Source organism: Anopheles marshallii, chromosome 2, assembly GCF_943734725.1.
Source record: "Anopheles marshallii chromosome 2, idAnoMarsDA_429_01, whole genome shotgun sequence".
Taxonomy (NCBI): Eukaryota; Metazoa; Arthropoda; class Insecta; order Diptera; family Culicidae; genus Anopheles; species Anopheles marshallii.
The window spans coordinates 48,447,164-48,472,633 of NC_071326.1; the positions used below are offsets into that span (position 1 = coordinate 48,447,164).

At 43.8% G+C, this 25,470-nt stretch overlaps 5 protein-coding genes across 5 annotated transcripts; 2 read left to right on the forward strand and 3 right to left on the reverse strand.

Annotated features, from left to right (window-relative positions):
• Positions 1–310: 310 nt before the first annotated feature.
• Positions 311–1,036, forward strand: LOC128709376 (uncharacterized). The gene is made up of 2 exons (XM_053804373.1): positions 311–698; positions 849–1,036. The coding sequence occupies exons 1-2, from the start codon at positions 311–313 to the stop codon at positions 1,034–1,036; spliced, it is 576 nt and encodes a 191-aa protein (XP_053660348.1).
• Positions 1,037–3,206: 2,170 nt separating this feature from the next.
• On the forward strand, positions 3,207–3,983 carry LOC128709384 (rho GTPase-activating protein gacII-like). Its single transcript, XM_053804382.1, has 2 exons — positions 3,207–3,546; positions 3,712–3,983. Exons 1-2 carry the CDS (start codon positions 3,207–3,209, stop codon positions 3,981–3,983), a joined length of 612 nt encoding a protein of 203 aa, XP_053660357.1.
• Positions 3,984–12,355: 8,372 nt separating this feature from the next.
• Positions 12,356–16,335, reverse strand: LOC128708416 (peroxisomal carnitine O-octanoyltransferase). Its single transcript, XM_053803394.1, has 3 exons — positions 16,084–16,335; positions 13,114–14,040; positions 12,356–13,036 (listed from the first exon to the last, which is right to left on the reverse strand). Exons 1-3 carry the CDS (start codon positions 16,333–16,335, stop codon positions 12,356–12,358), a joined length of 1,860 nt encoding a protein of 619 aa, XP_053659369.1.
• Positions 16,336–16,833: 498 nt separating this feature from the next.
• LOC128707890 (60S ribosome subunit biogenesis protein NIP7 homolog) lies at positions 16,834–17,459 on the reverse strand. Its single transcript, XM_053802847.1, has 2 exons — positions 17,404–17,459; positions 16,834–17,320 (listed from the first exon to the last, which is right to left on the reverse strand). The coding sequence occupies exons 1-2, from the start codon at positions 17,457–17,459 to the stop codon at positions 16,834–16,836; spliced, it is 543 nt and encodes a 180-aa protein (XP_053658822.1).
• A 1,501-nt stretch (positions 17,460–18,960) lies between these two features.
• On the reverse strand, positions 18,961–22,282 carry LOC128718069 (sodium-independent sulfate anion transporter). The gene is made up of 9 exons (XM_053811743.1): positions 22,273–22,282; positions 21,355–21,525; positions 21,147–21,282; positions 20,933–21,041; positions 20,412–20,825; positions 19,989–20,343; positions 19,610–19,912; positions 19,398–19,543; positions 18,961–19,317 (listed from the first exon to the last, which is right to left on the reverse strand). Exons 1-9 carry the CDS (start codon positions 22,280–22,282, stop codon positions 18,961–18,963), a joined length of 2,001 nt encoding a protein of 666 aa, XP_053667718.1.
• Between the last annotated feature and the right edge of the window lie 3,188 nt (positions 22,283–25,470).

The following is a 25,470-nucleotide window of genomic DNA, read 5'->3' on the forward strand; positions in this document are numbered from 1 at the left end:
TTAGGCCAAAGCACGCACTCATGGAACAGAACAAAACGCTTTATTCCATTTATAACTGACGGATATTGAGCTTCTTATCAACTCGATCATTCCAATCAATTCCCGGATTGGAGATTTCGCTTGTACATTGGTACGCATAATAAAGTCTTATCAAACCAGCGCTTTGATTGCAATGCTAACCAACAAGCGTAATAATTAATCCTCGCAGGTTTATCGCGCTTTTACAAGCCTGGTATAAAAAGGATTTGTACTGTTGCACACCTTCATTAGTGGATCACAGTTAACGTCCGTTACAGTTTCGTCCAAAACAATGAATTTTCCTGTAGCCTTCGTATGTTTCGCGGCTCTGATTGGTGTGGTCGTGGGAGGGCCAATATCGATGAGCAACAACAACATTGGAGACATTGTGAAAGTAAACGTTGATGCCGATGTGGACATCAAGAGCGAGATCAATGTAGATCTGGTGAATGTGATTGCGGAGCTGTTGCTTGAGCTGAGGGACGTTAACGTGAACACTTGCTCACGATCTTCGGAGGAAACCAGCGAGGAGACCAGCGAGGAGACCAGCGAGGAGACCAGCGAGGAGACCAGCGAGGAGACCAGCGAAGAAACCAGCGAGGAAACCAGCGAGGAAACCAGCGAGGAGACCAGCGAGGAAACCAGCGAGGAAACCAGCGAGGAGACCAGCGAGGAGACCAGTGAGGAAACCAGCGAGGAAACCAGCGAAGAGACCAGCGAGGAGACCAGCGAAGAAACCAGTGAGGAAACCAGTGAGGAAACTAGCGAGGAAACCAGTGAGGAGACCAGTGAGGAAACCAGTGAGGAGACCAGTGAGGAAACCAGTGAAGAGACAAGTGAGGAAGCCAGCGAGGAAAGCATGCCTGGGCCGATGCCCTACCAAAAGCTTATGCATTCACTCGTTCAATCTAGACCCGATGGTTATGATGCACCGGGAATTACCAAAGAACAAAAAGAGCAGCTCTATCGTCAACATGTGGAACAACTTGTCCAAAAACATATGAACGATCTTCAGTGATTTTTCGTAAATAAGTCGATCATCAATCGATTATTCGTTATGGATATGATCATCGAGATCCGAGAATAAGATCGAGAATTAATAGAAAATTTTTAAAGGCTCATTAAGAAATGTATATTATGTTTGAACAACTTTCCGGAATCAAACAATTATTGGTGACGTATAACATACTACTTTTGCAAACACGTAAATGTTTACTACCCACAATTTATAACATAACATAACATTTTATAAATTATGCATGTTTTAACGCAAACAACTACATATTTCTCCGCCAGGATGAAAAATATATTATGTAACATTACTTTATAATTTATCCTACAAAAAATCGTTGTTTTTGATTGATTATTCCTGGATTTAAACGTTTATAAACTCGTTTTAAATATCAAGTGGTTTAATGAAGTTACAGTTAATTTCAATACATTCGTTAAGAATTTTAAAAAAATGGTTAGATCAAAAATGTCCAATTGTTTTTTGGGCCCAAAACCGAAATTTCCGATGTTACGATATTTATTATTTTTCCAATCGCACATTTTGAATCAGTATGTTTACTTCTAATGTTACCAACATAACCTACTAAAATATGTATATACACCGCTAATACGGTATCGACATTATGCACAAGGAAAAACATAAAAAGAGGAAACGTTCGTTTAAAATCTGCATCGATTTAAATGTGCCGAAAACAATCGAAGATCAAACATAAACCTGTAACTACATGTAACTAACAAAATGAGAGTTACCGCGTCAACATGAGCATCAGATAACAACGCGTGCATATTGGGACACTTAGCGACAGTGCGCGCACCGGACGATAACACCATCGACACGTGTGTTGCATGGTCAGCGGTAGTGTTGGGCGGATCTGGTAGGATTCTGGGATTCGATGCTTCATCGAATCAATCCGGATCCAATCCTTAATCCAGGATCCTCTGGATTGGAATCCCAAACAGTCCTTTTAGATTCGGCCCTGCCATGACGAGAATCCGGGATCGAAATCCAAAACAAGAGTCCGGATTCGGGTGATTTGTCATGATGGAAATCCGAAGAATCCAAATCAAGATTTTTAATACAAATCGTTCGGAATTTATGATGAGATGGACGTGTAAATGGGATCCATATTAATTATTATAATAATAGAATTATTTCGTATGAATTGGAGTATATCAGGATTTTGTTATTTTAATATGTTTCTTCTTCGGCTTTTGTTGGTTTATACAGCACGTTGCGTCTTTTTACTGCAAACGTCTGCAGTCCTTTTAATGTCTAAAGTGACAAAAATATATGTTCAGCATACATTTTCTCTGGGATGTACATAAGTATATTTTGTATAATCACAAAGAAGAAGTCACTCCATTTTGTCCAAAGAGGGATTTGGATCGGATTCGGAGGATCGATCCGAAGGTGGATCCGGATCGGTCAGATCGAATCCCTGATGGGAGCGATTTTTCTGACCACTAGTCAGCGGAACCAATCCAAAATCGTATGAATCGCATCGCAAGCGATATCGTCGATTCACCACCATTGAAACCAGCAACGTCAAAGCCAACAGTGCTGAAGTAGAACGGTACCATCCTTTTTTTTTAAATCCATAACAAACGCAAGTTTGGTCATTTGAATAATATTTAGGAATAATAAAAATGTTTCTTCAGAATTGTTCCCCTCAGTGGGTTTCGACTACCAACCTCCCCTCTTCGATAAACCCTTAGAAAAACTGTGTTTAGTCTGTATATTTAAACAAAACATCAGATTTAACTATCTTTTTTCAGTTTTCCGTTATTATCAAACCAAATAGGTATCTTACATTGATGTTACGAACCACATGTTTGTCTTTCAGAGAAAATATTTAAAAAACCCTCAAACACTTAAATACTCGTAACGAGATTCAAAATTATAAATGTTTTCCTTTTTTCTAACGACACAAATCAAGCTTCTTATCAACTCGATCATTCCAATCATTTCCCGGATTGGAGATTTCGCTTGTACATTGGTACGCATAATAAAGTCTTATCAAACCAGCGCTTTGATTGCAATGCTAACCAACAAGCTTAATAATTAAACCTCGCAGGTTTATCGCGCTTTTACAAGCCTGGTATAAAAAGGATTTGTACTGTTGCACACCTTCATTAGTGGATCACAGTTAACGTCCGTTACAGTTTCGTCCAAAACAATGAATTTACCTGTAGCCTTCGTATGTTTCGCGGCTCTGATTGGTGCGGCCGTCGGAGGGCCAATATCGATGAGCAACAACAACGTTGGAGACATTGTGAAAGTAAACGTTGATGCCGATGTGGACATCAAGAGCGAGATCAATGTAGATCTGGTGAATGTGATTGCGGAGCTGTTGCTTGAGCTGAGGGACGTTAACGTGAACACTTGCTCACGATCTTCGGAGGAAACCAGCGAGGAGACCAGCGAGGAGACCAGCGAAGAAACCAGCGAGGAAACCAGCGAGGAAACCAGCGAGGAGACCAGCGAGGAGACCAGCGAGGAAACCAGCGAGGAAACCAGTGAGGAGACCAGTGAGGAAACCAGCGAGGAAACCAGCGAGGAAACCAGTGAGGAGACCAGTGAGGAGACCAGTGAGGAGACCAGTGAGGAAACCAGCGAGGAAACCAGTGAGGAGACCAGTGAGGAAACCAGTGAGGAGACCAGCGAGGAAACATCAGAAGAAGCCACTTTGCCACCGACTACTACTATTACTACTACCGGTCCACCCACAACGACACCTGTTATTGGTCCAGGGACTCAAACCACGACCTCAACGATCATCAGCACGCCAGACGACCTTCCTGGACCTGTACCTTACCAAAAGCTCGTACAATCGCTTATGCAATCGAAACCTGATGGTTATGATGCACCGGGAGTTACCAAAGAGCAAAAGGAGCAGATCTGGCGTCAGCACGTGGAGCAACTTGTTCATAAACATATGAACGATCTCCAATGATTCTTGACGACTGATTTTGATGCTCGTTTGCTCGGCATGTAGTCATACATTTCACAATTGAATTAAGGACTTGTGTTCTTGAAATTAAATAAAAGTTCATAAAAACTGATGAACGATAGTTTATTATTAGTATTTTGATGATCGGAAACAAATAAATGTTTGCTTACTATGTCAGTTTCCCGCAATATCTATTTATTAAATCCTTATTTCTACAGCAACCTTAAGAGATACTGTTGATGTGAAGCTATGTGTCAAACCAATACGCAGCGTCACAAATTTCCAAACAGTCTCTCGCAAATCTTTCCGGTTCCGCATTCCCGTTCTAATCTAATAGATTTGTGGTGCGGCCGTCATATTTCATGCGACACATTCATGGAAGCTTTACGATCGGTACGTTCATCATCACCATCTGTGAAATGCTGTGAGCATCCGTTGTGCTGCTGCACCGTGGCCCCTTAGCTGCTCATTTGTCAAAACTGATATTTGTGTGCGGTTTTCGGCAACCTGGCTTGAGATGGATTAGCACCATATTAGAGTAACGATGCAAAAATGGATCCACTACCCGCCCCTGGTACATGGGAAATGCTATTCCATCTTGCACTCGGAAGCATTCCAAACATTCCATTACAGTTGACTGCGCGTGATCTATGCACGGGGAAAAAGAAACTTGGCATGATTTCGTTGTGCAACAAAGTACTTTTATTAATCGACACTATTATCAATTGCAGCGAACGGAACCGCATTGTTCTGTGCGCCCTGTCCTCCCTGTTTCGATTGCTCCAGCATCGTCAGCAGCTGCTCAAACTGCTTTCCACTAAAACCAAACATGGAAGATTCGTCGCTATCACCATCGGAATCGGCGCTAGACTCCGAGTTGGATTTGTGCCGATTCTGGGAAAGCTTTTTCATCGCCCGTTCCAACCCATCGTAGGTGTTGCCCTTGATGATGTTGTTAATTTTCGCCCCGAAACCGTGTCCCATGTTTGCAAAGTCCGGCAACCCACCCATACCGGGTAGGGGTGAACCCGCCGTGATGGCAACATTGGCCACCAAAAGTACCACGACGAATGTTAACACGATTGCCGCCGCTAGCTTCATCTTGAGAAGTTTAATTCACACTGAAGAGGTGCACCGACGATGGGGCATTAATTTAAACACACGACCTCCTTCCCTCTTGGAAGGGAAAACCGGTGGGAGGATGGAGCAGTGCGATAGCTAATCAATTCATTTCCAGACCATCGTCGGTTACCATTTTGAAGGTTTCTCTAATCGATTGGATCGACAGTCGTAGCACGCAGGGCAACTTTTATTATCTAATCTGTACTGCTTCCAGCGTTGATTTGATTTGGCAAATCGGCTCCTAAAACAGCACGCAGTTTAAGCAATGGCTGTCAAAACGTTTCCCCGACAGCCTCGTCCCACTCAGTACTCCGACATCGGGCGGATCAATCGGTTTCGCGATCTGACGGAACCGTAAGGCAAGGTGTGAGTGTGCCGTTGTCGAAGATACGGTTTGAAACAATGGAATCAAACCAGCGGGAGACCCTGCTGCTACGATTCGCGATAGTAATCGCGCTCATCGGATGTGTGGCGCCAGCCAAGGATCTACCACTGGCGGAGCTACTGGGGAGTTCTTCCCGGAGCACATCCAGTTTCGGTACCGTTGGCAGGAAGGAAGTCAGTGGACCGATCAGTATCAGAGACAGCATCATCGGCGACATTATCAGCATCAGTGTTAAATTGAACAGCACCATCCACACGAACGTTTCCATCGAGCTGCTGCAGACGGTGGTGTGCGCACTCAACGAATACGGTGACTACGGAATCGAAATGGACGACGTCCGCAAGGCTCTGACGCGGTGGTACGTGGCACGGGCCAAGTCTACTCATGGCAAACGTTGAACGTACGCGGCGCACCGTCACGCTGGAAACCTCGGGATAGACAGCACGTGCAATAAATGCGGCGTCCCCACTATTACGATCAACGAACACGTCCCTTCCGGTGCGGAGAGTTCTCGGTGAAGGATTTAATTATTTGTAAACACATAAATTTAATTGAATTATGGTAATGAAAAATAATGAATATTTTTTAATTAAACCATATGTTTTTCGGGAAAATGTCTATGACAATTACCGATGCATTTTTCATTTCACCGAGGTGGCGAAGTGTCCAAGCGAAACGAACGCCCAAACCGCCCCCAAAAAAACCCCAATTCCATAACCGGGTGCCGCAAACGGGGACCAATCCAAGCGACACGATTACATCCATGGCAAAACAAAATTAAAATGAATGCAACCGTCGCCCTACAACGCACGGACCCGCGTACTATTTCCCGCAGGAATCCGAAAATGGGAAAGCCAAGACTCCAGCCAAAAAGCAAACACTACGAAAACAATAAGCAAACGAATAATCTGCATGCAACAATACCGAGAATAAACAACACGCAAACGATTGATTTTATTTTTTATTCATACTTCCGCCATCGTGGGGGTTTGGCGTGTGGAGAAATTCCACCGGGTACAGGCATCCTGTTGGCATGGTTTATATACGAGGAAATTAATTTGCGTCTTTTTATGAGTGTGTCAAAAAATCCGGACCCCGACAAAACCCTCCCGGTCACGTGTGTATGGCTGGGTGCGTATGTGTGCTACATTTCCGTTGTTTTTTTTTTCAACCCTTCTGTGTACAATTCACCACTTCCGACCTGGCAGGTACTGCCGGCCACCGTTCTATAACAAGATCCCGGAAAACCGGTTGCATTTTGCTGCAATCATAAAAGCATCGTGGTAACATTTTTGTTTCCTTTTGTTTCTGATTTCCCATTCAATTCTCCCACAGTGCAAAACGTCGTACAATTATTCGATCGACAAATAAATGTTTTTCAAACGTTTTAAATTCTTCGTTTTGCTTCGTGTTTGCTTTGTACTTGCAAATTACTCACCAAACTCGAGGTATAGCTCATTGGCCAAATGGCACGAGTTTGTCAAACGGAACCGGATGGTTGGTTTTCAGGTAATACCAACACACACACACACTCACGTACGTGGATACGAATTATGCATTTTTAATGTTGCTTAAACCCAACCGTAACGGGGCATTTTTGTGTTTCCCATTTTTTATTGCATGCTTTCCAATTATTTAGTAAACCACAGATTTCAAAATGAACCCCAAAAACAAAGAACAAGTATGATTAAAGCATAAATAGTTTCCCAGTCTATTTTTTGTTTCTTAGATCCGCACATATCCGTCGTTAAAAACTAAAACAATGTGTAGCTACGAATATCTGTATTCATAGAATTCTAATGTAACTGATACTCTATCCTGTGCGACAATTTTATGTGTTTTTTTGTGTGTTACGAGCATAATTCGAAAAAAAGCTCTGCAAATTAACACTAAAACGGCCTAAAATATTCAAATTCATATGAACGGTATCATGATAAATAAACCTCTAAATAGATAAATGGTCACTACATCAAACTTTAAACAATTGTTTCTTAATTACAATTACTGGACGAAAATTTGCAATGTTTTAGAACTGCTAAATTTAGAAAATTTGCACCATTGCGTATGGACTGATAAAACGTTTACTTGCTGAACCAAACTAACAAAATTGTTCTTTGAATGTTTGCTAAGAACAATAGGTAGAACATTTGATTATTAAAGCTTTTTTTTTACTTAATTATTCTAATAATTCACCTGGTCCAGCCAACCATAAGTTTATTTGTGGATAGTTGTGGCGTTGGTACAACATTCGGCTTTTTCGGCCACTAAAGTACATTCGGCGTTCTGCGCAGCTTGCAGCTAGTGGTGGTGAGAGTAAGCGTTTCCACGCGCCAAGCGAAGGTCAGTTTCACCGATAGCGATAGCAGGGAAATTGCTGTGAACCTCTGACTTTAGTTTCCGACACGGAGTGCAATGGAGGCGCCCAGTCACATCGCTTTCCTTCACACCGACTGCTTGACCCGTGTTACGTCCTGGTGTGGGGAATAGTTTCGGTTTATTCGTTCATCCCCACACACAAGACATAAACGCTTGCACATTAAAACTTGACACATTCCTTTATTAAAATAACAACCTGGACGTTTAAAAGCCTTATCCCGTCTGGGCACATCACCGGGATCATCTCGAGGCGATGACCCGCGCTCATTCGGTAGCATTCGTTGGCAGCGAACGTCGCCGCCAACACGACCACATTCACGGGCATGTCGCATGAAGCGACAAACAGGAGTGTCGAAGTCGTGCGACTCAGCCCGCGTCCGTAACAACCCGTGCTTGTCTTCCTCTAATTTCCTTTGATTTTCACGGTTGAAAAGAGCGCCACCGAAATGGTAGAAGAGACATGGAATGGACTTACAAGGATGCCTTTACGGTTTACGGAAGACTTGTCTCCAAAAGTTTGGTGATGCAGGAAATGCCTATTTTGAAGCTTATTGGTTTGGTGTAGTACTGATTCAACCTAATCTGTCGGAATTTGGATGCGGTTCTTTTTCTTTATGCACAACAACCCCAACTGGTCTAGGCCTGTCATTTGTGTCTTTCTTTCACTTTATTTACCCATTCTAACTATTAGGTTGTACGAAATAATATCAAAAATGAAATCGAACCCTTCTTTCAACATGTTTTCTTCCTAGCCATACCGAGTAGCACCTTGACCAACGTTTTCATATCAGTAAGACGATATGAATCATCGTACCGAGCGCAACGAGTTGTGTAAATGGTCATGTGTATCGCTCATTAATTACATAATGGAATAAACTGTCCATATGAATCACGTTCCCTGCCCGCAATGATAGTAAACGCAAAAACAATAGCTTTTCCAGTTGTGACATTTTTGTTTTGGTTATATCACTTTTATCATGATAGCAAGCATGATGACACTACCAACAAGGTTACACACATTGTCTTGTCATTCTTACGAGAGGATCAAGTTTGCTAAACCATTCGTATTTCTGGTAAGGGGTTGCAATACACCACAGCGCGATAGGAAGATAGAGAGTTATTTCTATCATATCAAGATAAAGTTGTCATCTTGCTTCAAAAGCTGTGTTCAAAATGGTTTTATAAACCATACAACCCTTCAAGCATCTCTCATATAAAAGAAACTAGAGGCGCAACGTTCGACAACATTGCATCAAAATGATCCGTAGTGGACATATTTACATCTTGCTCATAAGCTTCGGCATCTCCATGGTGATAGCATCGGGTGATCCTATTACAATATCGGGAAACACCATTGGCGATTTGGTCAACGTGAACGTTAACGTGACGGCAAACATACAAAACGAAATCAAGCAGGATTATGTCAACATTCTGGCCTTACTGCTGTCCTCAACTGGAGACGTGGAGCTTTTTCGGAAGCTGAACAACGCTATGCAAAAATCTGCCTCAACCACTGAGTCAACGAGTGCGATTGGAAATGTTCCACCACAGCAAGTTGAAGATATTAACATCGAAGAAGCGTTGAAAAAATTGTTTCCTAAATTAGTTAAACAGTAATAAATGACTACTACGGTCTAATTATTAGATTTTGTTCAGTGTATTTATTCTTTGTTTCCAAACCGTTTGTTTAAACGATCTAGAATTGTCTATTCCCACAGATCGGTGGCCTTGTCCATGATGTCTTTTAGATCGACGAATATCTTCTCGACGGTACTATCGATGCGCTCAATCAAATCCGATGAAAAATCTACCAAACCGTCATTACTCACGATCGTGTAAACGATCTCCTCGAACAAACTCCAGGGCATGATTTTGTAAACCTCATCGACCACGTAGTCCGACGCTTGATGGACCAACTCTATCTCAACATCAGTGAGCGCTTGGAGCTCTGGAAACACGGCAAACTCGTAATCGAACAGTTCCCGCAAACTCACCTTAATGCGCATCAAGTCAGCATCGATCATTGCGAGCAGATCGTCCGAAAATTCAAATACTCCACCGTTGGCCAGCACCTCCTTGACTATTTCCTCCAACACGTCATCGGGGAACACGTCGAACATAACCTTTGTCGCATGCTCGAAGTAATCGGTCAGAAGGGCCACCACATCGTCATTCGCCTCCTCTATACTTTGCACTGCCAGATCGACCAGATTTTGCTGCATGGCTGTACGAACAGTTTCCAGCGCAACGTCCAGACGTTCCGACAACTCGTCAGAGAACGCAAATTTACCATCGTTGATGAGTGCTGTGTGCACAACATCCTGGAACACGTCCGCTGGGAAGTTATCCATCAGGCTATTAAACATAGTAATAATTGATTCGTACACGAGCTGCATCGTTTCATCCGGCAGTACACGGAAAGCCTTGTTTGGGAAGAATAGCGTCTCAAGTGATTCCAATACTTCGCGCAATTTTTGACGCAGTGATTCGAGCGTCTCTTCGATGCGCTCATTCAGCTCATCGGGAAGATCGATCACACCCTCGTCTTCGATAACTTCATACACAATATCTTCGAGCAGCTTCCATGGAATTGCTTGGTACGTTTCGTCAGCCATGTAATCGATCATCTCGTAGATCAATGTACGCATCGCATCATCTAGCTCGATTAGATCTTCGAACAACTCGAACTCATAATCGATAATCTGACGCAATTCTACCTTTGCGTCGGCCAGAGCTTCACCGAGCAGTGCTTCCAGTGCTGGAGTGAAATCGAACGATCCTTCATTCTGCAAAACCTCTACGACCAGTGTCTCAACAACGTCCATCGGCAGCGAGTTAATGATCACATCCACAGCATAGTCCAGATAGTCATGCACTTTTTCAATAACCGCATTGTCCGATGCATCCAGCCCAGCGGCAGCGATAGCGATGTCCTCAAGGGCGTGCTTCAAGTTCACACGTAGCTCTACACTCTTTTCATCCAACTGCGCACTCAATTTCTCCGAGAACTGGAAGTGGCCACCGGTAGCGAGCAGCTCCTTGGCAATTTCCTGTAGCAATTCCGTTGGATAGGTAGCCTGCACGGTGCGGAAAACGGTCACAAACGAATCGTACACCAGATCGAGTGTTTCTTCCGGTATCTCAGCGCGGCGTTGCATTGGCCGTTTAATTGGCGATGCAGTGCAACAGCTGATGGCTACAACCAGCAACAGAACCGTTGGTGTCTTCATCTCGAATGGATCTGACAGTTTACTCTCACACTACCTTGTCCATAATGCAGCCTGTAGACTTTTATACGAATCCAACAATTCTTATCTCGCCACTGCCAAAGATATCGAGCATCTTCCGATCAAGGTCCTTTGCATGAATCAATATGCTTTGCCCAATTAGCATGTGTCTTATCACGGTGCAACAAAGGTACGAATGAATCATCATCTGCTCATCGATCACGTGAATTGGTTGCAAAAGCTCTTCACCGACCATTGTTATATCTAATGCCCGATTTCTATTGCTGATTGAAAGTATCATATCTGTTCCGTTGCAGCACCCGAGCTGTATAATGCTTGTATTTTACGACATCTTGTCACTAAGGCACTGATTATGTGTTGTAAGATGCTTGCAAATGTGTTTCTATTTTTATCTGCACCATATTATAGGGGCTGTCACGTGCAATGAATATTGAATCGTAACGTTTGATAAATAACGACACAAAGTTAATTCGAAAACGGAGCACGTCCCACCATACATCAACCGAGAGAATCATCATCAAACAGAGTTATAACGTTCTGTGTCTGCAGCGGATTTTAAGCGAGTACTGGTGCATTTGTGCGCGATTGATTCTAATTTTAATTTGAGTCGTATCCCCAAAATCATCGTATCACTAATATTCATGCACCTATAATTGTTCCCAAAAAATGTAATAAGGTTAAAAAATAGAGAAAAAGTACGATACGGAGCGATACTATCTTATAATGCAATAAGAGCATCGAAACTTTGTCCAGCAAAGAATCAGAGTTTTCGCCCAGTGTGGCAAAGGTTAGTGCCTCAAAAATAATTCTTCCTCATCAATTTTGATGTGTTTTGCGTATTGCCTACCCGAAAGGCGCTATAGCAAAGCGATAAGTCTATTTAAAATTATATATTTCAATGTATAATAATAATCGATCTTTGAAGATCAGACCCAGCGTGCCTTCTTAGAGCCATGCGCGGGGTGCATTACAGGTGCGCATATATAATGTAATTATACCACCTATAACTGTATATTTCAGGCTGAACTGCGCGATATTTCACCTTCAGAACAAATAACAATACCAGCATATAGTTTCCGTTTTACGTTTTAATGTGATGAATACAACATCAGTATAAACACAATACCCTTTCACCTTTGGTCAATTTTAGTACAGTCAGTAAAATTAAATCGACCCATTTCCCGGAGTTTTCGTCTTATTGATCTCTACCCCATAAAATTTCTGCGCAACATTTCACCTTCCGACTAAAGCTTGTTTGGTAGATCACTTCGCTCCAGCAAATTTTTCAAATCTACCATAACCTGGTGAAACGTTTGCTGAAATTTGTGGCAGCTAGTAATAGTACTGTCCCGGTACGCAGAAAATATTGCCCAAACGCATTCTTCCAGCATTGTATAGAAACAGCCGTAACCGTCCGTGCACATCGGCGCTACAAAACCACAGTTGATCGTGTAACCGAGCGTGCTGGTGGAAAGAATGAAATTGCCACCACCTCCACTCTTGCTGTACAGTGGATCGTCGTACAGCTCCGGAATCGGTATCCCATTGTCGTATGCAGCACACCACAGCCCAAATAAATGCCGATCGATCCCGTTACCCTTGCGGGCTTCATTCATAAGCTCCATCTGCCTGTTTGCGGCCGCCTTGAACAGTTTCGCTTTATCGATGTCATTTGAGCTGGAGCTCTCCATCGCCTCAATGAACCGAACCGCCTCGATACTGCACGACCGGCAGGTCTCTGTACGACCTTTGTACCACTGACGCATCATCGCTGTTTCGTACGTCGGGGCAAACGTTCCATGAAGTCGATAGTAAGTAAGCAGCAGTGCCGTTTGAACGTACGCATCCGGATGGATTTTGTGCTTTTTCATAAAAGCTTTCCCATAGTCCTGGAACTGATCCATCGAAACGACAACACAGTTTTGCTGGAAAATAACAGTAAAAACAGTTTAGGTTTATTTTATAATCACGGACCCGTTTCCAATTAATACAGCACACTTACCATTTCATCAGCCACTTTTTCCATACGAGCGATTTCCCCGCGCAGCTTATCGTCCATGTCAAAAACTAGCTCCTCTGGTAGAATTAAATCGTTTGCAGGAACGTCCCAATCCGGTACGCCCTCCTCTGCAATGCTCATCATCACGTACAGACTGATGGACATCGAAATCGATCCATCATAGCAGCAATGCTCACCATAGCAACCCATCTGGCCGTTCTTGAACGAGATAGTTCCGCAACTTTTATCCGTCCATTTCGAGCGTATATCACCCGTTAAGGCCAACTGTGCCAAATCCGAGTAGTTTTTCGGGCAGTGTGAATCGAGTATTAGTAGTGCGACCGCTTCCTCGATTTCTCGCACCATAGTCTTATTGCGTTTCGAAATTTCCATCAAATGCTGCCGATTGTGGGCCCAAGACGTACGATCGTCATTCGTTAGTGCCGGCACTCCCGCATGCTCAACATTTGTTCCCTCCACTTTTACCTGAATCTGCTGCAAAGTGAAAAGAAAATCTTGCGGACTTAAGGGATCTCCATGGGCATTCAATCCCGGAATTTTGAAGATGCGCCCTCCATACAGTATAATGATGTGCGATGGGCATGGGCCTTCCTTTTCCGTGCGGAAGTAACTTTCTACCTTGTCCATTTCGACACCGGGTGTTCGTACGGTATTGTACAGTCGTCGGTATAAATCAGCAGAAAAAATGTTTTTCTTGTCGGCACTGGCGACGGGCCGCAACCGTTCGGTACGGAGCAGCTTCCAAAATACCATGTTGTGATGTAAACATGTGGCTGGTCCTTTGAGAAAGTTTTCCGGGATTGCATCTAGTCCGACGGCATCCAGTAGCAGTGGCTGAACCATCACACAGTACGGGATCAACGACATGCGCAAGGTGCAGTATGCATAGTCTTCCCACCATTTATCAACCTGTGGATGGAAATATTCTAATGAATACACATAATCCCAATGCCGAATGGTACGTAATTAATTTAATTACATATAGTCTCTTCCGCATAGCAAATAAAACTGTTTTTTTTTTCTTTCCCAAAGGTCAATTCCAAGACTGCCTTCTCTACCAAACCTGATGGTAATTAAATAAATGCAACTGTGATACCTTATTTTGTGTTCATTTTTGATTCATTCATTATGCAACATGACATTTAGAAAAAAACATTTGCTTCGCAGTAATTTAAAACCATCGTAACCAATCTTTCACAGCATCTGGGGCTCTTTCTGCTTCAGGAAGTGTTGACGAACGGCGTCACGCAGCTCGTTGCTGAAATGTGGGCGTCCCTGCTGTGCCTGACCGAGGGCGGTTTGCACCTGTTCACGCAGAGCCGGCGACAGCCTCGACAGGAATTGCTCGAAATGGGATTGCTTCAGCTGCTGGAAATGTTGCTGCAGTTTAACACTCAGCTCCTGATCGGCATGCGGTACTACACCGTAGTTCATCCAATTCTGCATCTGCGAATCAATTTCGTCGCGCAGTTCCGGTGTAAGCATGTCCAGGAACTTGGTGTATTTTTGCTCGGCAAACTCTCGGAACCGTTGGTTCTCCTGCAACTGTACCAGTAGCTGTTGACGGACCTTTTCGAAGAATGCATCCGAAGGCTGCTCGCGATTGCGAATGGCCGTTTCCAGCTCGGCACGGATATCTTCCGGAATCATCGCCATATATTCGCGCAATTTCTCCCGCAGTTCGGCGTTCGGTCGGGGCAGGGCCGACACTCCGACGGCTACCACTGCTAGTACTATGATGCTGGCTAGTTTCATTGTTATTCTCACTGTTCGCTAAACTTTGCTTGTGCTTCACCAAGGCACTGAAAGCAGCTTTTTATACGAAAAACCGTTCATCATATCTTGAAAGCGCAAACATTTTCATTAGATAAATATTCTCTTGTCATCCGTTGTATCTACCCGCGCGCACTGATTTCCGGATCTGAGTCACCAAGAACAACAACCCACCATAATGCATTGCACGATCTTGTTTACATGCGATCACATGTTCCGGAGACGTAGGTTTTTCCAGACCAACTAGGGCAAACAAAAATAAAAATGACAAAAAACTTCTAGCACCTGGTATCGCCAAGACAGGTGTTGATGGTTATCTAATGTCTTATCAAACAACGGGCAAGTGCCTTCGCTTGTCGAAGAACGAAGCACTAGCGGTGGTCGAAATTGTCCTATTACCAGTCCAGTTTCGCGTACGGAAATTGGCAATCGAAATGTGGCACACTATGCGGTGTTGCATTCTGCTGACTATGTTCTCGTGCGTGCGAGCGGTCCAGCTGTCCATTTCTGACAGTGCTGATGGCACTATCTTCAGTTGCATATCCATAGTTGACTTTCAAAACTCAAGTGCTCTTCTGTCCGACGAGTGTCAGCAGGCGTTCGAAACCTCTCTTCCAACACAAGTGAACATTGTACGGTTTTTGAATCAGTTCGAGGATGACGTTCAAGCACAAGCACAGCAAGTCCTTAAAACAGCCTTCATACGGATGCTGCGTAACGACGATAGTGACTTGGGGCTGAGTGGTCCAGCTGAAACGGCCTCCTCCAGTCGTATCCCAGACAGCATTCCAACTGACCTGAGGCATGAAATCTTGCAGAGTATGCTAGTTGGCCAACGTTTCGGAAACTCGCCAGTGCTACGTGCCAGACTGCACAGCTTCCGGAACCTACTGCTAAGTCAACGGAATTACGCAGCCGCGTTCTGGATCGATCGGTTACTCAAACAACCAAACGCACCGGACAAACGGGATACGAATTGAACTTTGCACCCAGCCCCATTGGATGATGATGTTTTCGTTGTTTCTGTCGTGCGGTTCCTGTCTTTATCTCTGTGTGATTTAATATTCCGAAATATATGACTTTCGTTTGTGCGCAAGATAACAAACGGTCTCTGTTTAATGAAGCGCCCTAGCGAACGCGATACGCACACAATGATTACGTACACGAGCTCACACTTACCCAATTTTTTTCCTTCGCTGCCTTCTCTTCCAGAATCGACTGTAGCTTTGCTCCAACGCCCTTGCGAAAGGTCTCGATGATTTTTTTCGTATTTTCCAGCTCTTCGACCGTCCCGAATGGTTTCAACGATTCCAAATATCGCTTCAGCGTGTGGTCAAGCTTGGGCAAAGGCAGGCTGGGACGGTCTTCATCGTAGCAAAACGTAGTTTCCGAGCTTTCCTCTGGAAGGTAGTAAATGCTCTCCCTATTCATGGTTCTTTTGATTCTATCAACTATGTATCAACTGTTTAATTCTGTCGACTGGAATGGTGGCAGTAAGGCTACACTACTAGAGTTGATGTACCGCGCTGTTTACATGCATAGAGCAACGACCCCGCGGATTGACTAAAGCAGCCGATCACTTTGTTCCACTTTCTAGCTCATCACATTTATCAATCAAGAGCGCGTCCCCACTCGCACGCAACGCACGCAAACGGCCCCGAATGGACTTTGGAGTCGGTTGAAGAAGGTAAGCAGTGTGAAGTATTCAGTAGATGTTTTTCACAACCACCGGGCAGAATAGGTGTGACGAGTTTGCGGCACTGAGCAATTACAACGTTTACAAACCAAAACATTGCAACTGTCACTTTAACAGCGTCAGCCTACCTAGGCTGACTGCTGTACCACGTTTCGTAGGCCTTGGTTCAAATCATTCTCAATAAAGCGTGTGCACTGAGACGGTATGTTGCTTTCGATTTTTATTGTACATTCTTAGATTAAGTTATCCTCCGATCGAATGTATTCGCCTATATCCGCTTGATGGAAACAAACCGTTACTAGAGGATCAGCAATTTTACAGTCGTTCGTTGATTTCGCCGCAACACCAAACCCGAGCGGTACGTCGCTCATCGACATCACTATAACACCCTGATAGATGGGAGTATTTTCCGTAATACGTCCCATACCGGATTTGGATATGTTATTACCATACAGGAACTGTTGCTCGGCGGCCGGTTTCAGCCATATTTTGTACTGCGCATACGGAGCCAAATAGGCGAGTGCCGTTATGTGCAATATGAACTTATTGCCCTTGGTAAACTTCCCAAAACACGTCCCCACCGATACCATTTGTTCCTTCGGTACCGTTTCTGCTAATTTCAGGATTTTCTCCGACATGTAGTACACGCGAGATTTCATCTCGCGAAAGCAGTAGGTGCCATCTGTACGATCAATCAACAGCTTTACATTAGTTCCAATGCTGAAAATTGAGCAAAACGGTTATATATCATATCGCACCTCCGTACATGATTACGATCGGCCGGCACAATCAAAATTACTTACTATTTTGTTAACTTTTCAAACAAAATTTTTGTTTGTTGTTCAGACAAGCGCTTCATTATTGCTGTTCGAGCGGTTTTTATTCTATTGTTACAGAAAACTATACGATTGGTGAACTAAAAGCGCACTGCACAATTCAATACGGAGGCACGTTGCACGTTGTTTACGAATTGTTTTGATCCAACGTCTGTGGAACGAAGGCTGGATCATCTGCTGTTATTTGACAACTCACAGCATGACGTCGCACACCGGATTTTTTGGACATTTTTGGAATTTTTTTACATATTTGTATTTATGACAAATTATGAAAATTTTGCTAACAAATTCATATTTTTGTGATACGTATGCAAAATTTTAAATAAATTCACTGTGTCCGTGTTTGTGTGTCTTTCATCCGGTCATAAACATGAAATTAAAACGCTCATTCGTAAAATATTCGAACTGAAACGTTTCATGTTTGAAATATTTCACTTTCAAAATTGTGCCACTACAGAGATGTGCGATATCGTTACATATGATTTTTTAAGAAGAACGACCAAACCGTATTGCTGTTTTATATGTTTTATGGTCTTCGAATTTAAGATACATAATATTTTCCAATCGGGGCGACTCAGTGGCATATTGGTAGCGGCACTGGTCTTCACATGACAGCACCGATCTAAAATCCCATTCGGACCAATGTATCGTACGCATGACTGACTATTCCGCTACGGGAAATAATGGTAAAGAAAGCCAAAAACGGCTGGCCTTGATCTCTTTAGGACCTTTTTGTACGATGAAGAAGAATTCTAATCATTTGCAAAAATGCGAAATCCTCAACATTTCAATATATTAATAATAATATTAAAATATTAATAAATGTTCAAATCAAATGCATGGCCAGCTAGATAGAATTATGCTACCAGTACAATAAACGAACGATTATAAATCATATACAGAAGATTTTGCATATTGATAAGTAATTAAACCTCTTTGTAAACCATATTTTTACAACGCAAAACAAAGAACGAACAACACTCGTTGCTTTTTCTTTTCCTTTAATTTATTAACTTTCAGATTTGCGGGGCAGGGTACTTCAAATCATCGGTAAAGTACTTGTTTTCGTTGGACGCAAATAGTTTTAATGTTATTAGGCCATATTAAAACATGTGTGCCAATACAGCTAAACACTAACCTCTTGGAACATTTCCGTGATACTAATATCTAAATAATTATTATTGCTGTATCCACTTACGTTGGCCTACCTTTTACTTAAATAATACCTACATGATAGAATGTATGCGCTCATTGAATATTCTCAAGAGTTGGAAATTTTGGAGCAACTATCGTAACAATTCTTTTTAACCCCGGATGATAGGTTTGTTTGCCCACAAAATATATCTTAATATGCCAACGGAATAGCATACAGGTTGTGGTTTAGGAATGGTTGGGTATGGGTGGCGAACGCAGCGATCGTCTGGTAATCTGGCACTTGCTTATTGTTTCATTTTGCTTAATACTGTTCGCAAGAGTTGACAATAATGGTTCTCTCTCATCTCGCTGTCTTTCCCATGCACGGCATTAGACGCTAATCACTTCCTTTGGTTTATAGGCACGCTGCTTCAGCAGCTCGTCAAGATGTTCCTCACGATAGTACACAACAAAATCTGCTGGTGACAATCCTTCGAAAATTGCACAAACACTCGGTTTTAGGTTGTAGAAAAATAAAGGCTGATCGCGTCGGGCAAAATCTTGCGTTATACTATCGATCACAGTAGCGGCAGTGTAGTCGGCACCGTACACGTGCGAACAGTCAATTACTACCGGCAGTGACTGGCGAATAGATTGCTTCGTCACCAGATTGCGGACGTAGTCGACTGATGGGAAGATCAGACACCGATCGGGGGTAATGATCAAATATTCTGCACCGCCAGGACTCTGCATGTGAGGGTACAAAGTATAACAAAACAATACATTAGCTGGCGTGAGCGATTGATGCACTGCAAAGTAATACTCACCGTTAAGCGTTCAACGGAAATCTTTGGTCGGGCAGCATGATATAAAATGAAAACCACGTTCAATCCTACCCCGAACAAGATGCCCATCTCTAGCGGGAGTGCCAAACAAGCGATGAATGTTCCCAGTCCAGGAATTAAGTCACTCTCTGCAAATACGGTGCAGATTCACATATAGCTTTGCCCGACAACAACTTACCAAATAATATACTCACTTTTGGTTCTCCACATGGGTTTGACTACCTTTACCTCCACCATAAATACAACTGCCGCAATGATAACGGCTGCCAACGACGCCTTCGGAATGTACGAAAAGTATGGCGTGAAGAAGAGCAATGACAACACCACTAGTGCCATAGTGTAAATGTTGCCCATCGGTGTACGCACACCGGAGGCATTGTTGACCGCACTACGACTCAGCGAACCCGTTCCAGGGAATCCTTGCACGAAAGAGTTCGCTATGTTGGCGAGACCAATGGCAATCAGCTCCTGGGTCGCATCTACAGGCTTTCCGTTTGCTGTGAAAGGTACAAGAAAGGCGCATGAAATCGCCACCACGTACTGAGCTACACAAAGCCTGGCAAGCACACTTACAGAACGCTTTGCAGATCGCGATGTTCTCCATCAGCGCAATTAATGGAACAACAATCAGCCCCGAACCAAGGCTGGAAACCATGTCCATGAACGATTCTTCCTGGCCGCTCATGGTTTCGTTACCCGTAAGCGAAAACGGAGGAGCCTTCAACGATGGCAAACCCGGCGGGATGTCCCCGATCAGCTTAAACGGTGCGGCTGCGGACGATTGGAACGTATAGCCAATGGCACCGCACACCACTACGAGCAGCGCGTTTCTGGAGGTTCCAACCAACCACATTATCTTGTTAATAATCCGATGGTTTTTGGACTTTAGCTCGTCATCTGCGGGTCCAATTTTAAGGCCGGCTATAATCTACACAAAAGTCATGTACTAGATGAGTGGATATCGCGGTAAACAAATGCACACGAACCAATACTTACTCTCATGATCAGCAGCACTGCAATGCAGGTGAGCCCTAGGAACGTGTCCCAAACCTGCACGTTGTGAATGTCGTTGAAAATGTTGCGCCAGATTTCGATGAACGTCGTCCCTTTAGCCGTAATACCGAGCACATCCTTCACCTGGGACGTGACGATAATCAACGACACCGCCGAGGTAAATCCGGACGAAACCGGACCGGACACAAAGTCGACCAGAAATCCGAGCCCAAGAATTCCCATCATAAGTTCAACCACGCCCGAAAGGAAGCAGAGCAGTATGGCTTTGCCCACGTTCCCACCGGCCGTTTGGAAGGTAAGCAGCGAGGCAATGGCGGTCGGACCCATCGGCACATCCTTACAGCTACCGAACACAATGTACACGATACAGCCGAGGAACGATCCGTAAAGTCCGTACTGTACGATAGCAAAAAGAAAGCAGAGGTAAAAAGAGTGATAAGACATTCGAACGTTCCTTATATCGGTAGTGCCATCTGGTGGTGCTTCACGCAACCCATACCTACCGCTGCGGGAACCCCAGCAATACCGGCGTAGGCAAGCGCTTGTGGTATTACCGTCAGGCCGACGGTTATTCCCGCCACTAAATCCCCGACCGCATCCGTGGAGTTATACCTGCAAAGCACGTGGAGAAACAATTGACATAAATAACCAGTTTGTTTTACGACCGCTGGACGCAAGCCCCGGTTTGTTCACGGGATTCACGAAAAGTTTACTTACTGTGGCAGCCACCGTAGGATGGGCAACCGTTTTTTAATCATCTTCTCGGAGAACGCACTTTTAGCCTTACGCTGAAGCCATAGATTAAGTTGTCCCGTTTGATCATCGCCCGTAATCTTTTTTCCCGTATCGGAAACTGTGACGTCGTGGAACAGGAAAGCACGCAATGTAAATTAAACTTATCTGCCACTGTTTGCAGGCAACTTACGAATGAATTCGTTCGAACCACGTAAACCCCCGTGCGGTTCGCCATTGTGCGTCGATATGTCGATCGTTGAGCAGCTGAGCGCTTCGTTGTCGTACGAACCGTCGTTCGGAGCACTGATCGTATGGATCTGGGTCTTCATCCTTACCAGCCGACAGTCGGAGCTGTTGTCACCTGCAACGTAAATCGAAATCGTTGTAGCTAATCGGCATGGAGCAAAGTACGTACGCGCGCCGCGAGCTACCGACGAATGAAACGTTTGCCGACAGGCGGAGCGACTTTTATTGCAGCGCCATACGGGCCCGGCACGGTTACAAATACGCAAACACGATTGCGGAGGATACGAATTCGTTAGGCAAATTTCCGCTACACGTACGCTTTGCTAACCATCTGGGGTGATTTTTAAGGCTTTTCCAAATCCCACTTCCACAATCGATCTTCCACCTCGATCACAACAACACTGCCCTGTTTATTTTTTACTGCAACAATAGGTGTTTTTTTGTCGTTTGATTGTTCACACCTGGATTTTGGGTGCGGAATTTTACAATCCAAGTGTCACCATTTCGCTACCCTCTCAAGGTAACAAGGATTCACTGATAGGACCATCACGTTTTTCCTCGCGCAAACAACAACAGTAATGTAACTGTTTGCTCTGCTTTGAATTTGCTGTTAATCTTCGTCATTCAATCAAACGCGGTACGATGGATGTGTTTTGGCACCCGGAGTACAGCTTGCTTCGAATGAAGATTTCAACAAGCCATTACGCTTACAGCGGTGGATAAAGTGGCAAAATGTGAATAGTAACGCACCGTTATGCGTTATCGGGACCAACAAACGACTTCACGCACAGTTGACTTCACTAATTTCAGGGGGGGGATAATACTAATTTGTGACCATTGTTACTGACACTTAGCAACCTACCGTGAAACATGCTAACACGTTAACAAAACAAGTTTTTCACACCCGCCGCGGGCACACTGCGGTCCGTTTTGGGTTCGGGTGGATTAAGAATGACGCACGTACAACGGAAATTTCACACCCGCTTTGGAAAAGCGGGGAGTTCAATTTCGATCCGAAATTCGCGATGATGCGGCAGCAATAATTGGCTGGTTCGGTGAAGTAAAAATTACATAGATTTTCAATTTAATCGCTGCCAAAGTAACGGCCGGTGGATGGTACGCACAGCTGACGTAAATACGCGACACGTTCACACACGTGATTCATTTAGTGCTGTTCTCGCGCTCTCGATTTCTGCCCTTCCGCAAAGGCAGTGAAAACGGTTGTGAATGTTAAGATCGCCCGGTTGGCAGCTTAAATCCCGGGCGGCCATTTTTTTCCACGCTCAAAATCCCGCTGAATCACGTCATACTCTAGAGCAGGGTTCTCCAGACTACGGCCAGCGGGCCACATGCGGCCCTACGAGAACCTCCAGTGCGGCCCGCGACGCTATCGCTATTGTTACCATTTTAATGAAAATCTCCAATTTAGGAAACGTTGTAATATTTTTTAACTGTTCAAATATTAATTACTGTAATAGTTTTTATTTATTCAACAAGAATGGCCAGGCCGTATTGCTTAATTACTGTAATAGTTAGACGCATTTAATACTAAAAAATGTGAAAAAATCACCTCGAGCGCAACGTCTGTGAAAATTACCCGCAAGATACAGGGTTTTGCAACAGATACAATATGACGAGCGTAACTTAATGAATCGCGTAAGTTTATAGGAAAAACGGAGAGATTGATAGTGAAGCACAACACATTTTATTGAATCGCAAACGCTGAATATGGAGTCACGGACACAATTTCTTCTTCTTTTTCTTTATCGGCACAACAACCTCAAGGCTCTACAAGCCATTTTGGGCTTTCTGTGACTTTATTAACCCGTACCTGCATAGTCAGTCCCTGCGTACGGGAAAATTTACAATTTTAGTGCTTCGGGGGCACAATTTAGTGAATGCCAAATTCGACCGGGCTGTTTACGTACCTGCGGGATTCAAGAGTTGAGATATTATATACAAAATTAATGTAGGAAATCTTAAATGAACGATGTACAGAATATCGAATAAAAATTATGTTTAATGATTAATACTTGTGATTAATTCCCAGCTTCATTTTGTAGTTCAACTCTTTAATCCGCTTGTACGTAAACAGGCTGACCGATTTGGCATTCACTAAATTGTGCACGCGATTCCATATCCAACTTTTGCGGTTCAGTAAACTTGTAATGTTGTTTTTAAATATCTAACTTCGGGTCTATCTTATTTGTTTATGCGATTCGGTAAGTTGGATTCGCCATATCGTATCTCATGTAAAACCCTGTAATGTGTAAGTGGGCCCCACGCTATCATAGTTTCAATCAATGCTGCTCACGAGCCGTAGTTTGGAGACCCCTGCTCTAGGGCATACCTACACCAATACTAAAACCCTGCGTTTGTAAGGCTGCTTTTTGCACGCCTTTAATATGTCTTCAACACGAACTTGAACTTCAGTTGGAGCGGTACTTTATTGGTGTCAATTAGCAAAAATCTTCAAATTTGATCATAATAAACATCTTGAAAATATCTACTTTAGGCGCTTTAAGCAAAGAAAAACGGCTAAAACGAATATTTGCACAAAAATTTTGCACTGCTGCCACATTAATCTAATAGAAATTGAGAAAATAAAATTCACTACACAAACATGAAGCGGAAAATTCCGCCGGCCTCTCATCGTTGTGATCGTTTCGTGAGATAGTTGATAAGGCTAACCTTCTATTATCAATTGCCCCAGACAAGCATGAAGCATATCTTGCGTTGAAAGCCTTCTACCATTACGGACGATCACATACTGTTAATCCAATCGCGGTGATTTTGTTTCCCACGGATGAAACTGCCAAGCGATCTTTTTTTGATCGCCTTGCATTGCCTGATGCGAATCAGTGGAACCACACGATTATTCTCTATCGATTGTAGTTGCACGATAACTACACGATATTTATCACATTTTTCATAATTCTCATCAGTGTGTGACCTTCGAAATGTCTGCTTTAAAGCTTGCTCAGCAACAAAAACAAAACAATGACCGGTTTCGAACGTAATTGATCGTGTTTAATTCCTGCACAAACACGAAACCAAAACAAATGGTTTTTTTTACAAATTGGATGAAGACTACACTGTATTCGTGCCGTAATCATTGGGGTGGCCGATAAAATCGAAACCAAACAATGCTTTCTAACTCGCACCAGGCGGCTCCATTGCTATGACGTCGAAAAAGTGCGTATTTTTCGCGAATGTCCTCAATGGTGCCTGATTTGTGATCGCCTACCACTACACTCGACATCACATTTGGGCTTGGGTAGGCACCTTTGCAGTTGATCATCATCGAAAGGACATTTGTAAGCTCTGCTGTTTGGCCTTGAGTCACTTCCATCTCAGCAAACCATTGTCACCACACTGCACCAATCGAACATGTCCCATCAACGTCCACCCGCGCGACATACATCCAGCTTTATGACTTTATCTTTTGTTGTGCAGTGAATGAGCGTGCCTGGCCACGCACGTTGAAGTGACGTTTCGCGTACACTTTCTTGCCTCTTCATTGATCTTCCGATCGCGGGGTTTATCCGAAAACTGTCGGAAACATCCAGTTCGTTCCAGTTTCTACCCGTCCGTACCCGGGCCTTCGTTACGATGACACGCGAGTCAAACATACATTTTTCATTCTGCCCGCACGATGACCCTTCGCCGAAACAGAACCGGTTTCCCTAACCACCACCCTACATGAGACCGCAACTTCCTGGTTGCTCTTGACCGTTAAGCTTGTTCGCTATGAGAGCAGCAGAAAAAGTGGAGAGAAAAAAGATAACAACAGCGACACCCTTTTCGGATGAACTTCGCATCGGCTACACATTGGTCCCAAAGATGCACGCAACCTGCGTTAGCGAGCAGGCACATTTGTTGTCGCGTGCACATTAGCAAACTGGCCAACCATTTGATACACATTTTATGCAAATCGAATACGAACCGGACACGCTTCCATCATTCGATCATGATCGTGACCGGACCTAACCGAACCCGTGCAGTGGATGTACGAGGGGCGGGAAAAGGGATTAGCCAGGCAGGGTGGACGTGGCTGGAT

Coding starts and splice junctions, on each gene's coding strand:
- LOC128709376 (XM_053804373.1), top strand. CDS start 311: ATGAATTTTCCTGTAGCCTTCGTATGTTTCGCGGCTCTGATTGGTGTG. Junction 699..848: donor GGAGACCAGCGAGGAGACCA/GTGAGGAAACCA, acceptor AAACCAGTGAAG/AGACAAGTGAGGAAGCCAGC.
- LOC128709384 (XM_053804382.1), top strand. CDS start 3,207: ATGAATTTACCTGTAGCCTTCGTATGTTTCGCGGCTCTGATTGGTGCG. Junction 3,547..3,711: donor GGAAACCAGCGAGGAAACCA/GTGAGGAGACCA, acceptor CATCAGAAGAAG/CCACTTTGCCACCGACTACT.
- LOC128708416 (XM_053803394.1), bottom strand. CDS start 16,335: ATGAATAGGGAGAGCATTTACTACCTTCCAGAGGAAAGCTCGGAAACT. Junction 14,041..16,083: donor CAGCGAAGGAAAAAAATTGG/GTAAGTGTGAGC, acceptor TTCCATCCACAG/GTTGATAAATGGTGGGAAGA. Junction 13,037..13,113: donor AAAAAGTGGCTGATGAAATG/GTAAGTGTGCTG, acceptor GTTATTTTCCAG/CAAAACTGTGTTGTCGTTTC.
- LOC128707890 (XM_053802847.1), bottom strand. CDS start 17,459: ATGAAGCGCTTGTCTGAACAACAAACAAAAATTTTGTTTGAAAAGTTA. Junction 17,321..17,403: donor TTTGAAAAGTTAACAAAATA/GTAAGTAATTTT, acceptor CTCAATTTTCAG/CATTGGAACTAATGTAAAGC.
- LOC128718069 (XM_053811743.1), bottom strand. Junction 20,826..20,932: donor TTGCTGGGGTTCCCGCAGCG/GTAGGTATGGGT, acceptor GCTATCGTACAG/TACGGACTTTACGGATCGTT. Junction 19,318..19,397: donor TTTCCGTTGAACGCTTAACG/GTGAGTATTACT, acceptor CCTCACATGCAG/AGTCCTGGCGGTGCAGAATA.